This window comes from Carlito syrichta, unplaced genomic scaffold (assembly GCF_000164805.1).
Source record: "Carlito syrichta isolate Samal-C Ts95f unplaced genomic scaffold, Tarsius_syrichta-2.0.1 Scaffold288311, whole genome shotgun sequence".
Taxonomy (NCBI): Eukaryota; Metazoa; Chordata; class Mammalia; order Primates; family Tarsiidae; genus Carlito; species Carlito syrichta.
In genome coordinates this window covers 308452-323231 of record NW_007232407.1, presented here as the reverse complement: position 1 = coordinate 323231, position 14780 = coordinate 308452, and the positions used below count along the sequence as shown (strand labels likewise).

Below are 14780 nucleotides of genomic sequence, written 5' to 3'. Positions count from 1 at the left end.
TGGGCCCTGGCGATCCTTCCGCCTCAGTCTTCCAAGTAGCTGGAACTACAGGCGCGCGCTACCACGCCCGGCTGATTTTTTGATTTTACTGTGGAGATGAGGTCTCGCCTGCCCAGGTGGGTCTCGAACCCGTGGGCTCAGGCAATCCACTCACCTCAGCCTCCCAAAGGCACGGGATTACAGGCTCAGCCACCAAGCCCGGCAACCTTGGATTTTTCAGTTATTACAAGAATTAAATCAGGTAGTCTATGTGAAGCTATTTTGAGAAAAGCACTATCCATATATATGTATAGAATTACCATATTCCTATGTCTAAGAGCCATGACTTGTGAATAAATTTGTGTTGCTTTGATTACCAGGCTCTAAATCCTATTTCCTTGGTACTGTAACACCCCAGCATTACCAGGAACTGGAGTCAGAGCTAGACTAGAGTCTCTTAGTCCCTGAAAGTATCCTCTAACTTATGTTCAAAGCGGTAAAGTGATGTAGTGCCCAAGAACTCAGCTAGTCTAGGCTATTGACTTTGGACAAGCCACTTGATTTTCTGGGACGAGAGTTTTGTCAGTGGTCAAAAGATGACTTGAATTAGAGTCAAATATTCCTTACAATTTCTCAAGTCATTAATTCAGATGGTTTCACATTTTAAAAATCTTCTTTTAGGAGTACAAGATTAGAGCCTAAAAAACATAGCCTGGTTCTGGCAATGTTTAAGAGACATTCTCTTTAAGAGAAACATTGCTACTGAAACAATATACTCTACGCTTGCTATCTCCTCTCCGGGAAACCCTTACATCAAAAATAAATATACGATTACTCAAATAGCACTTAATAAGGTACTGGACACAGAGAAGCAACCACATACTTTGTAAACAGCTCTCAATTTGAGTCCCAGTTCCTGTTACTTGTTTTCTTATCTATAAAGTGGGAACAATACTTTTCCCCAATGATCCACTGAGACAATAAAATATTAAAATGTTTTTAAACTGTTAGAAATAAGTGCAAGATGTTACTGTTACCTTAGGAACGTAGTTAACCCATGACCTTTCTAGGAAGTGTGCTTTTTCGAGAAATGAATTAAAATCTAACTTAATTTATTATGGACAACAGTACCTACTCCAATGCCTGGATCAACAAACAGACTCAATAAAGGTTTATTGCGTGGAAAGTATAATACACAGAAAGACCAAAAGCTCCATAAGCTCAGGTTCCATGTTTGTTTTTATCTCCAAATTCCCAGTGTCTAGCAGACTATCTAGCACAGCACAGAAGAAACTCAATTATGAGATGACTAAATTTTTGCCCCCTCTAGTGCCTCTTCAGCACAGCTCGAGGGAGAGACTGGCAGGAGAGGCACCAAGGACGGTAAGAGTTGCATGGAGTGGAAAACTGGGAATCACGTGGAGAGTCTACCCATTCTCTACCAAAAAACCCTGGACGGCAGAAAGAGCAGGGGCTCTGAGTTCAAATTCCGTTTCTAAAACCTGGAATTCGGATACATTAATCTACTAACCCCTCCAAGACCCAGTTTCCTAACCTTAGAATAATAGGGTCTCCCTCATACGGTTGCTTGCTTGAACGGAAGATCCATGAAGGCAGGGAATTTATTTGGGGCCCACTACATCCACCCTGCATCGCTCAGTGGTTCGCCCTGCACAGGTTCTCAAACGGTATTTGTTGAATGAATTCGCGAAAGATTGAGAGCGTGAACTAACCCAGGTGAAGCACGGAATGCCGGGCCTGGTACAGAATCCACACTGGGAGAATGGGAACGCCTTCCATCCCCACCACGGTCTCAGTATTACTTTCACGGGCGGGGAAAGGTCTGGTTTCCAACCTCGACTTCCCCACTTACTGGCGGGGTTGTGACTTGGGACGCCCAAACGAGACGGGTTCCTTCTGGTTCCACAACACCTGTGTTGTGAGAATTCAAGGCTACGTGGAAGACACCGAACAGAGCCTGCAGCCTCGTGGGCACGAGACGCATGGCAGACACTGGCACTGAGGCAAAAAATCGCTGAGTCCCCTTTCGCTCAGATAACCTTCAATGTCCCACATTACCGTCGCTGAAAGCAGAACGCGACTGCGAACAAGAGAGGAAGGAATTTCAGAGCCCGAAACCGCTAAATGGAAAAAAAGGGGGGGGGGGATTAAACCAGTGCTTGACAGTTCCCATCAAGAGGTGGTGGTTTCCGCGACGATCCGCCGACCCCACCAGCCAAGGCAGGACAGTCAGTGGCTCCAGGCACCGAACCGAGACACAGGGTTAGACCCTCCCCGTAACGGTCTCCCACTCGCTGGCCTCAGGCGGCCGCCGGACTCCCATATCCGGCCCTCTCCGTACCACAGCTCCCAGCATGCCCTCGGCGGGAAGTCTTTCCCGCGGGGTGACTACTAATCCCAGCATGCCAATCGGCAGGCCAGCACATTCGATGGAAGGGTGGGATGACCCCGTTGCATGCAGGGAACTGTAGTCCACTTAGCTGCTGGCTCCCAGATGGGCGGGGAAGAGCCGGGTTGCTCTCGTCCGCTCCGGAGAATGATTCATAGAGGAGGGTCAGGAGAGAAGAACAGTTCTGTCTGCGAAATCCCTCTCAAAAGACTGGACGCTTCTCGAAAGGAGGGAAGGGCAGGAAAGCCAGCAGGGCCCGAGGCCTGACACCGCTCAGGCCGCTCGCCTGGCCTCCACCGAGCCCCGAGCTCTGTCGGGGGCGGCCGCGAGGCGCCGGTCGCTGGGGGAGCGTGACGTCGCGGGGTGAAAGTTGAGGGGCGGTGACGTCGGGCCTGGCCGGGCGGAGGCTGGCGGGTTGGAGGCAGGAGGGAGGGAGGGAAGGAGGGAAGGAAGGAAGCTGGGAAGGAGCGAGCGAGCGGGGGCGCGAGGCGTTTACCTGGAGGCAGCGGCTTGGGCGCGCAGAGCGGCCGCGGCTCCCCCGCACCTGCGGCCATGGATGAGGAGCGCGCCCTCTACATCGTCCGGGCCGGCGAAGCGGGGGCTATCGAGCGGGTCCTGAGGGATTACGGCGACAAGGTAAAGCGTCCTGGCCCCGGGCGTGCGGTATCGCACCCCCGGGCCGCCCGCGGTGCTTGCACATTGCATCCTTCCCCACCCCCCTCATTCCGGGGATGCGCATTGCTCTCCCCAGAAAACGTTTCCGGCTTGGGCATGCGTGTTTGTGCCCCCAGCCTTTTCCGTCCGTGCATCCTGCATCCCCCTGCCCCCACTCTAGCGCCCACTCCTCTTATTCCTGGCCTAGCAGCCTGTCCTCCGGTCCTCCTCCCAAGCGGGCAAGTCACACCCCCGGAATCCGTAGATGTGCGTCTGTGTCCTGTGCCCCACTCTTGGATGCATAAATGCGTGCGAAGCTTCCTCACCTGTACAGCATAAAAATACGTGCTTCTCTGCATAAACACGGCCCTTGACATGCATAAAATGTATCCGCCACGATGGCAGTTTATTTTTTTTACCTATAGCACTGTACGACTTTCAAGGCGTTGATGTCTCATGTATGGTCTCATTTGATCCTCAGAGTGTTTATAGGGTAGATGGTATCATCTTCCCCCTTTTATAGATGAGGAAACCGAGGTGCAAAGAACTGAAATCACGCCCAAGGTCATGGACATATTATGTTGTAAGTGGGTGGAGAATCTAACTCCTAATAATGCCTATTATTTGTATCGCATTAACAGCTTTCCTATCCATTATCTCATTTAATCTTGACAGCAATCCTGGGAGGTATTATCTACATTTTGCAATTGAGACTCTAGATAGGTTAAGTAACTTGCCCAAGGTCATATTTGGAGCCGTATTCCAACCTAGGTCTTCAAACCGTCCATTCATTATTCTTTCCACTTTACAACTCGGCAGTAAAGTAGTATCTTGTTATAAATCCCAGTCACTTCTCTGAATCTCTTTCCAAGAACCGTTAGTTCTTCATTGCTTTTCCTTCCAAGAATTTTACATACTTACTTCAAAAGATAGCATGCCACACCTCTATTCTTTGGTTTGGAAGGCTATTGGAATGACTGACTACTCCCTTCTGTGAACACACACCCAACACCAAGTCACACCCTAGCTATAACATCTTTCTTCCTTTTATTTACCTCAGTTCATAGTATCCACTTCTGTGTTTGCTATGTGCCCACCACTGCATTCATACATTTTGTATTATTGAGCTGCCCATATGCTATTTCTGTGCTAGGTGGAAAAAATTCAAGAACAAGACACAATATTTATGAAGAGCCTTCATTCCTGTTTAATCTTCCCAACAACTCTGTGAGGAGAATTTAAGAAGATAATGTAGTTCCAGCTACTGAGAAATGGAACAGAGTGTTGTTTTTTCAACTGGGCTCTCACTCTGTTGCCAGCCTGAAGTGCAGTGGCAGAATCACAGCTCACTGCAGCCTCTACCTCCTGGGCTCAGGCAATCCTTCTTCCTCAGCTTCCCGAGTAGCTGGCACTACAAGTATGCACCACCATGCCCTGCTAATTTTTTAATTTTTTGTAGAGGCAAAGTCTTGCAGTGTTGCCTGGACTGGTCTCAAACTCTTGGGCTCAAGCACTCCTTCCGCCTCAACTTCCCAAACTGCTGGGATCACTGGCTTGAACCACCATGCCTGCCTGGAGCTGAGATTTGAATATAGATTGTCTGACTCTAAGCCCAGTGCTCTTTCTACAATACTATGCTGCTTCCTTCGTGATGATGCATAAGTTCTATACTATTCATATCTTAGCTTCTTCACTTTCTGATATGCTTTACTATTGAACTTATTTGCCAAACTTAGAAGAAACTCATTTAATGCATAAGTGTACTTATTGGGGAGATCATAATCATTTAACCTGATTTATAGCCGTTTTCCAGAAAAGATAGGCAGCTACAAACTGAATTTCTTTCTTTCTTTCTTTCTTTTTTTTTTTGAGTTGGAGTCTCACTCTGTCACCCAGGCTGGAGGGCGGTGGCATGCCTCTCGGCCACTGCAACCTCATCCTGCTGGGCTCTGGTGATCCTTCTGCCTCAGCCTTCCAAGAAGCTGGAACTACAGGCTCATGCCACCATGCCCAGCTAAGTTTTTGATTTATTGTAGAGACAAGGTCTCGCCAAGTTGCCCGGGCTGGTCTTGAACCTGCGGCCTCAGACGATCCACTCGCCTCTGCCTCCCAAAGTGCAGGAATTATAGGCTGAGCCACCAAGCCTGGCCTGATTTTCAAATGAAAGAAAAACAACAGAGAACTTGGCCACTGTATCGAATCAACTGGTGTTTATTAAGCACTTATTATATGTCAGATGCCCAGCAATAAATAGGAATATTTTTCTATAGGGGAGGGGGGAAGAAAAAACCTTCAGGTGGATCTTAATCACCTTCAATATTTCTCCTTCCCTTCATGGCTAAACTAATTAGGCTCCAGATTTGCTTCCTCCAGTTTTTCTTTTCTCCTTGATCTCCCTCCAGGTTGGCTTCCACTTACCACTTCTGGTCAAGTGCTGTCACAGCTAAATCCTGGATAACACCAGCTCCCCTTTTTCACATTGAGAATGTTTTTAAAGTTGTTTTGCCCAATGCGTATTGTTTAAGGTGATATCCTGAAGTACTGTAGAAGATTTCCAAACACTTGTAATTTGGAGGCCAAGCTTAAGAGTGCCTGACTTGATGTGAACTGTGTCAGCTCTCTCAGAAGAAAGCTCTCATATTTAATGCTGATTATTATTATTATTATTATTATTTTTGAGTTGGAGTCACACTCTGTCACCCAGTCTGGAGTGCAGTGGCCGCTCCCGGCCACCGCAGCCTCAACCTGCTAGGCTCCAGCGATCCTTCCGCCTCAGCCTTCCAAGTAGCTGGAATTACAGGCATGTGCTACCACGCCCAGCTGATTTTTTTTGATTTATTGTAGAGATGAGGTCTCACCTGCCCAGGCGGGTCTCGAACCCGCGGGCTCAGGCAATCCACTCACCTCAGCCTCCCAAAGGCGCGGGATTACAGGCTGAGCCACCAAGCCCGGCTTAGTGCTGATTATTGAAGGGCTGGTTGTAATACAAAGAAAGTGGCTGAGCTTCATGTTTCAGTGAGCTTTGCTCCTCAAAAGGAGAGATTTTGGGGGAAGATGAATAGAGAGGGGATGTGTGATCATGGTTCAGAGCCATCTATCTGGTTCTAGAAATCAGACAGTAAGAATGGGGAGGTAGAATTAAATTGCCCAGTTCTGTGGCATATGGAGCTTGAAATCTCCAAAAACTAACTGAATACCATGTTTTTCAGTTTCATTATCTGGAAAAAATGGATTTGATAAATGTTTGAAATAAGAAGTGATTGTGGCCGGGCTCTGTGGCTCAGCCTGTAATCCCGCGCCTTTGGGAGACTGAGGTGAGTGGATTGCCTGAGCCCGCAGGTTCGAGACCTGCGTGGGCAACTTGGCGAGACCTCGTCTCTACAATAAATAAAAAATTAGCCAGGCGTGGTAGTGCGCGCCTGTAGTTCCAGCTACTTGGAAGGCTGAGGCGAAGGATCACCAGAGCCCAGTAGGTCGAGGCTGTGGTGGCCGGGAGTGACAGAGTGAGACTCCAACTCAAAAAAAAAAAAAAAAAGAAGTGATTGTGAGGCATTGAGGAAGTACAACCAAGAGATAAATTTAATAATGTAGACAGAACAAGCAGGTGATTGGGTCATTTTTTTTGGAGAGGAGTGGGGAGGTTCTTTATGCTACTTTATTTTTCCAGTAAAGCCAGTTATTGAAAGAAAGCAATTTAGTAGAAAAAAGGTGAAATTTGGCATCGGATGAACCTTGGTTCAAACCTCAACTCTGCCATTTATTAGCTTTATGACTGTGGATAAGTTCTTTTAAGCCTCTGAATCTCAGTTGCCTTATCTGTAAAATAGGGATAATATCACCATTCTCTTAAATAACTGTGAGGATTAAATTAAATGAAGTATAATGCCAACACTGAACACAGTGCACCTAGGAGGCACTCACTCAGTAAATTACAATCATAATGATCAAGGTACTCAAGAGGTCGTGTGGTCAGAGCACAAGCTCTGGAGCCAAACTACCTGGACTCTGATCCTCAACTTAATGATTTGTGTGACTCTAGGACAAGTTACTTAACTTTGCTGTGGCTTAGTTTCCTCATCTGCCAAGTGAGCATGATAATAGTACCTATATCACAGGGTTGTTGTCAGGATTAAATGAATTTTATGTGTAAAGTACTTACAACAGTACCTGCCACTGAGGAAGCACCCCATAACTGTTAGTCTTGGACAAAAAAGGCAGGAATTAAATAAGTGGCACTGAGTTGACATCACGACATGAAAATTTGGGTATATGCGCAGTTCTTCCCTTTCTCTCTCTAATGGATACCAAAACATCTATGTTCAGAGCCATCTATCTGGTTCTAGAAATCATCTAATTTCTACAGTATTATAGAGATCATTTCCAAGCCTTCTTGCTTCATTCAATGACTCTTGTTATCTTGGGGAGAGGAAAGATCTATCTGTCCCAGAAAGAACAAAACTTGTCTGTTTGTCAAGGGCATAATGCAAGTTGACTCAGCATAGGAGAGTATTTTTTTTTTTTAAATAGGAGGAGTGGTTGTTTTTCCCTTCTTTCAGTTCACCTGTTAACATTTATTGAGTACCTGCTACGTACTATATATTATCCTAAACACTTTCACATTTCATGCGTCATCACATATAATCCTTTTATGTTAAAACTTAGGAGAGAGATTGAAATACTCTATATATTTTCTCAAGGGCACATAGCCAAGAAGTGGCAGATCTGGTCTTCAGATTCTATATCCAGGCTTTTTTTTGCAGGACCATGTTGCCTTTATTCTGTCTGTTCTGTGTTTTTGAACACAGAAGTTTTTTTCAGGAGCAGTATGCTACAGTCATAACTAGGTACCCATGGAGGTTCCAGGACTTCCTGTGGATACCAAAATCTGCAGATACTCAAGTCCCTGGTATAAAATAACATAGCATTTACATATAACCTGTGCACATCCTGTTGTATACTTTAAGTCATTTCTTTTTTATTTTTGAGTCAGAGTCTCACTCTGTCGCCCAGACTAGAGTGCAGTGGCACACTCACGGCCACCGCAGCCTCGACCTGCTGGGCTCAAGTGATCCTTCTACCTCAGCCTTCCAAGCAGCTGGAACTACAGGCGCACGCAACCATACCTGGCTAATTTTTTGATTAATTGTAGAGACAAGGTCTCACCAAGTTGTCGAGACTGGTCTCGAATCCCTGAACTCAGGCAATCCTTTTGCCTCGGCCTTCCAAAGTGCTGGGATTACAGGCATGAGCCACCACTCCCAGCAAGTCATTTCTGCATTACTTATAATACTGCATATAATGTGATGCTATGTAAATACTTGTTATACTGTATTGCTTAGGGAGAAATGACAAGAAAAAAAGCCTGCACTTATTCAATACAGACACAATTATTTTTCAAATATTTTTGATCCACAGTTAGTTGGATTCATGGATATGGAACTGATGGATAGGGGAGGCCAACTGTACTTCCTTTAGCTATGATTGGACCCTACTCACTTCCACTTTAGTTGTAGATTAAACTGTTAATTTTAGAAAGTATATATTGTTCTAGTCCAGACTGTCCAAGCTCTTGCTCCTCCTTCAGGGACTCTTCCTGATAACAGATTTAGTAGAGAGATTAGTTGCCATTATTATCATGATTATCAACAACAAACAAACCAAGAGCTCTGAGGTATACAGTAGTATGATGATTCCCTGAATCACAGGGTATTTAGACTAGAAAGAACCTTAAAGTTAATTGGGTTCAGCCCCCTCATTTTAATAGGTAAAGAAACTGAGACTTAGGTTCATCAACTATAATGATAACAAGAGCAGTGGTTTGGCAGCCATATAGGCTATCTGGGCATATGACTACCACATAGCAAGTTCCAAAAGGATTCCATTTTGGAAGTGTGGTAAATTTATGGCCAAATGAAGTTAGTTAAAAGTTATTTAAAATACAGGCAGTTGGGTAGGTCTCCAAGAGGAGTCCTCATAGGTGAAGAAAACCACACTGGTAGCAGTGAGGTCTTCATTTATGTGCTAGAAAAACCTGATTGATAGAGACCTAATATTGGGACATTTCTATAAATATAGCCTCTACATTTGAATAGGGTATTTGAATAGGATATTTGAATAAATATCCTGGACTGTGTAAGGGTACTTTTTGCTTTCCACTTTTGAGGTTAAGCTCTGACTCGTTGAGTTCACTCTGTAGGTTTTTGCAGAGGAGTATATCTAGTGGGCTGTTCCTTTGTTATACCTTGTTCTCATTTCCAGATTGAGTTATGTAATGTTACTGATTTTTAGCTCTAGAAATAATCTCTCTTCATGAAACACAGCATAACACACACCACCCAAATTAGATTTATTTCCTTGTGTTAGTGCTGTTTGAGTGTATTTTCAGAAATCTATGAAATAACTAACTCCTAGTTCTCTGGTATGTTAGTATTTAGCCAGACAACACATTATAGGCTATGCAATAATAACAATAGTAGCCAGTGAACACCTACTATGTGCAAAGTGTCATACAAAGATAAGGAAAATTTGATGGGTAGTAAAGTCGAATAACTTGACCAAGTTACACTTTTATTTATTTATTTTTGTTTTGTTGTATTTTTTTTTTTGAGTTGGAGTCTCACTCTGTCGCCCAGACTGGAGTGCAGTGGCTGCTCCCGGCCACCGCAGCCTTGACCTGCTAGGCTCCGGGGATCCTTCCGCCTCAGCCTTCCAAGTAGCTGGAACTACAGGCATGCGCTACCACGCCCAGCTAGTTTTTGATTTATTGTAGAGATGAGGGCTTGCCAAGTTGCCCAGGCGGGTCTCGAACCTGTGGGCTCAGGCAATTCACTCACCTTGGCCTCCCAAAGCGCTGGGATTACAGGCTGAGCCACCGAGCCCGGCTCCAAGTTACACTTAGTAAGCAGTGGGACTGGACTCCAAATTCAGAGTTGTCTGGCTTCTGAGCCTGCTCTTTTAGAGCCTATTCACAGGATATAAAATCTACAGTGGAGAGTCCTCCTATTGAATATGGTATGTTACTGAGCTGTTGTAACTTCCTTGGTCTCTAAATTGAACACTGGTTTTACTCTTTATATTTGACTTACTGCTCATTCCTGTTTCTCTGGAAATTAAGCTTATAAAGTAGGTAAGGTGGTTGACTGTTGGCTAACAGTCCTAGATAGGCATTTATAGCCAGAAATGCTCGTTCCCTTTCCCCTCAGTCAGCCTAAGAAAAGGGAGCAAATAAGTGTTAGGGGTACTGAATAGGTTAGGTGTTATCTAAGTTGGATGAAAGAAGCCAGCCTTATAGAAACCAACATCTGTTCGATCCAAATAATCTTAGAGGTTTGAGCTTCTAAATAGATTGGCACATTAAGAATTCACTTTGGGCTGGGCTTGGTGGCTCGGCCTGTAATCCCAGCATTTTGGGAGGCCAAGGCAAGTGGATTGCCTGAGCCCATGGGTTCGAGACCCACCCGGGCAACTTGGCGAGAACTTGTCTCTACAATAAATCAAAACTTAGCCGGTGGTAGTGTATGCCTGTAGTTCCAGCTACTTGGAAGGCTGAGGTGGAAGGATCGCCAGAGCCCAGCAGGTCGAGGCTGCGTTGGCCGGGAGCATGACACTGCACTCCAGTCTGGGCAGCAGAGTAAGACTCCAACTCAAAAAAAAAAAAAAAAAAATTCAATTTGTAGTGCCTCACATACCAGTATATTTTCTAATTAAGCCTTCATGCTAGTTAGACAGGGATCTTGAAGCCTTTTAAAAAAATGTTTTGGTTTTATGACAGGATTAGTCTTGCGTTTAAAAAGCAACACAATAATTAGACTTTAATACTATTCCAAATTCTCACCTTAAAAGAGAAATTTAATGTGTCTTTCCAAAAGACAGTTTCTTTTTCTATCCCCTTAACATAAATGCCAAGAAAAAGTATCATTATATTAACAACTAGGTGCATTTATTACAGGTAACTTATGGAATTGGTATTTCACATATAATGACAAAAAAAAAATAGACTGTGTTGGTTTCTTAGTGCAGTTATTTTCATTTGTGTTGATCCTTACTGAGCTTCAGTTTACAACTTTAGCCTAATGTCTGGTGCTTCTTTGTCTTTAATGTTAGTTTTTACTAAACCTGAGTTCTACAAATTCCTAAATACAGCTCTCAGATTTACAACTTGTCCTCCCTTCCCTTCCTTGTTCATTAATTCATTTTTTATTTATCCTTTATTTTTAAAATTTCCCTTTTCATTATGAAAATATTACCAATGATAAACCATCTTTTTAAAAAATCACTATATAATATTCTATTAGATGGATATGATATGTTTAATAGAATGTTGTTAAATGCACACCATTTCATCTGTTCCCTGTTGTTGGATACTCTGATTCTTTTTTTCTTTCACAAATTAGATAACACTGCAGTGAATATAGTGACATACATATATTTTTCTCTCCTTCTGAATGATCATTTAGGATAAATTCCTAGGGGTAAGAGTTCTGAATCAAAGGGTATGAATATCTTTATGCCCTTTATCTAATATATGTTGCCAAATCACTTTACCTTTTAAGGTTTGTGTCCATTTATACCACCACCAGCAATATTATACCTGAATTTATTGATACCCGTTCCTCACTGGGCTTTATGTCTTTAATCTTGCTCTCCTTTGATCTGGCCTGTGAGCTACTGTCAAAAATATTCTTTGAGAATGCTATTCACACCTCCCTCATAGTCTTCTCCTGCTTCCCCTGCTTATACCCTACTGCCAATTAGGGTATAAATTTTTAAATCCATTTCCTTACCATTCGACTTTGCCCATTTTAATTGTTTTGTATCCGTTATTTGAGGCAGTCTCCCTTAGGTTTTCTCAAATAGCCATATCTCTTACCTGTAAGTCTTCCCTCTGACCATTTCTTACATTCAGAACTTCTTTGTCAACATTCCTCCATCTCATTTAATTTTTTAAAAATTGCTGTTTTTAAAAATTGCTGTTTTTATAGAGCTGTCAATGCAGAACCACCTCTAATGATGGTATCTTTAGTACTTAGTATACTTAACTTCTGACGGGTTGCCAGTAAATATTTGTCAGTGTGGCCATTGAGAGAAATAAAAAAGGAAAAGTAGAGAGATGTTCAGCAGAGATTTACTTTTTTATTTTTAAGGAAGGCTTGGGATTTATAAGAGTACTTGGTTCTTCTGAATAAAACTTGAGAGGAGAGTGGGGAATTCTGTACTCTTTTTTCAGTACCACCATTCTTTTGTGACAGTGAGTAAGCCAATTTATTTTGTCTTCCATTCTGTTCTACTTCAACTTCAGAGTGGAAAATATAGTATTGCCAGTCATTTCCAGAGTCATGACTCTCTTACCTTCCAGTTGTTTTTTTCCTCAATGTCACTGGCATCATCATCATTAAAGCCCTAATATTTACTGAGTACTGCTATGTGTCAGGCACTGAGATGGTGCTTTATATGGCTTAGCTTTTCAAACCCTCAATCATTCTGTGAACTAGATACTCCCTGTTTTCAGATGAGAAACCCAGTTACAGAGAATTGACTTGCTCAGGATCACAGCTAGTAAACACTCAATCTTTCAGAATTACTTTTCTAAAACACCAAACTGTCAATTCTCTGATAATTTCTTATTGCATATGAAAAATAAAGTATATATTCCTCAGTAACATTGGAAGGCCCTTCCAAATCTCTCTAATCTCCTTTTCCATTCTCATCTTCCTCCATGTTCCCATCCCCAAATATGCATCCTGTGTTTCAGTCTCTCGGAGCTATTTATTTCATGAATATTTCATAGAGTTTCACACATATGAGCCTTTGTTTTTGTTCCTAGAGTGCATTCCATTTGCCTCTGGCAAACTCCTATTCATCCTTCTAGGTCCAGCTCAAATATCAAATGCTCTATATTTCAAGCAAACCATTCAGATTTTCCTGGGCAGTTAGTAGCTTGGTTCTCCTCTACCCTTTGTATGTATTTCTGCTGTTGTCTTTTCCCCTTGCTCTATAATTATTTGCTCTATAATTATTTACTTATATGCCTGTGTCTTACTTTAACAAGAATATTGAGATATGGGAAGGCAACATTTTTATAGGGACATTATTTCATGTATTTTTAAACAGCCAAAATTAAAAATCTGTATTTAAAATGACTTTGTTTCCTTTTTTTTCCACCCTCAGCATAGGGCTACTTTCAAATTTGAATCAACAGATGAAGATAAAAGAAAGGTAAGCCTTGGTTTACTGTGTGTGTGTGTGTTTCATTCATTCTAAGCCGTGGTCATATTTTCATCTAATGGTTGTTGATTGGTTTTTGGTTGCCCTTCAGTTTGTTTTTAAGAACCCTGAGAAGGAGAGGTGCTATATTTAGTATGGGTTACACACACCTCCTTCCTGCTCGGACCCTGCAGGACCATTAGACTTTCATAAATTGGGAGTGAGAAGGTTCGGAAGAGACTCTCCAGATCTTCTTGCTACTGAAGATTGACTTTGGTGGTGGGACTTCAGGTTGCCCAAAATGCATTGTTAATATTGTAAAGCCAGGATGGGCTAAGTTTTGGGAAAGCAGCTGTTGATGCCCTTTGCCTCAACCACATATCCTTCCCTATGCTGGCCGTTTGCGTTGTTAATAGTTGTATAGGTCACTGACTTCATAGGCATAGAAAAAAATGGAGTCAAGACACTCACTAATTGAGGAGGAATTATAGGAGAGGATATCTCAGAGATATAAACACTTACGCTTGCCTGTCAGGTTGCCTATGATTGCTTTACTTAGTTGATTGAAGCATGATGAGGATAAGCTCAACCTTTCTGCTTTTGTGTTTAGCTAGACTCCATATATCTATTCCTGGCCTCACAAATGTCAAAACCAGATAAGAGAAATGACAGGATCAGTGTAAATCTATCACTGCTGCTGGAAAAACAGTTTGAATCTAGTACTTTGCTGTTAGTGGGTTCATAGCACCTTGAAATCATTTCTCTGTTCACCTCCATCCCCATATCTAATATCTATGTCCTGCTCATTTTCCTCTTCTAGTTTCTTCTGTTCATTTTCTCCTTAACCCCTGCCCTGATTCAATTTTTCATCTGATTACTGCATCGGTTTCCTAACTGTTCTTTCGTTTTCCAGTTATGTGCTTTTCCAGTTGATTGTCGTCCATAAATCTCAAATAGCAATCTAGCCATATAATCCTCAGCCTTTAAATCCTTCTGTGACTTTCTTTGCCTACAGAATAAAGGTCGAGCTTCTTTATTTTTGTTTTTTTTAAGTTGGAGTCTCACTCTGTCACCCAGGCTGGAGTGCAGTGGCACTCTCATGGCCACTGCAGCCTCAATCTGCTGGGCTCAGGCGACCCTTCTGCCTCAACCTTCCAAGTAGCTGAAACTACAGGTGTGCACCACCACACCCAGCTAAAGCTTCTTAACATGGCATATTAGCTGCTCAGTGACCTGATCCCTGCCTACTTTTGCATCCCATTTCTTACCTTTTTCTCTCTTGTATTTTGCATTCTAGCATTATTAAATGTTTTCAGTCACACACACATACATATTCCCTCTGTTCTTACTTAATACCTTTGCATATTTTCTACTTAGAATGCCCTCTCCCTCTTGTACACCTCTTTTTTATCTGTTTAATCCCTACTCACCTCTGGGTCATCTCCTTTAGCAAGTTTCCTCTAGCATTCTGGTTAGGGTAAAGTATCCCTCTTCAACATTCCCATGATATTCCATGTAAATCTCTAACACTAAT

At 42.8% G+C, this 14780-nt stretch overlaps 1 protein-coding gene across 15 annotated transcripts in view; it reads left to right on the top strand.

Annotated features, from left to right (window-relative positions):
- Positions 1-2482: 2482 nt before the first annotated feature.
- RIC8B (RIC8 guanine nucleotide exchange factor B) overlaps positions 2483-14780 on the top strand; it is a 119208-nt gene continuing 106910 nt past the window's right edge. For 8 of the 15 annotated variants that reach the window (XR_002481696.1, XR_002481693.1, XR_002481695.1 and 5 more), the window contains exons 1-2: positions 2748-3025; positions 13211-13258. Coding sequence is in view for 8 of the 15 variants with exons in the window: in XM_008053575.2 (XP_008051766.1) it covers positions 2942-3025; positions 13211-13258 (132 nt within the window). In the remaining 7 variants the exon portion in view is untranslated. Of the gene's footprint in view, positions 3026-3524; positions 3627-13210; positions 13259-14780 lie in introns of all 15 variants that reach the window. The other 7 variants (XM_021710209.1, XM_021710206.1, XM_021710213.1 and 4 more) reach the window with 4 other exon arrangements.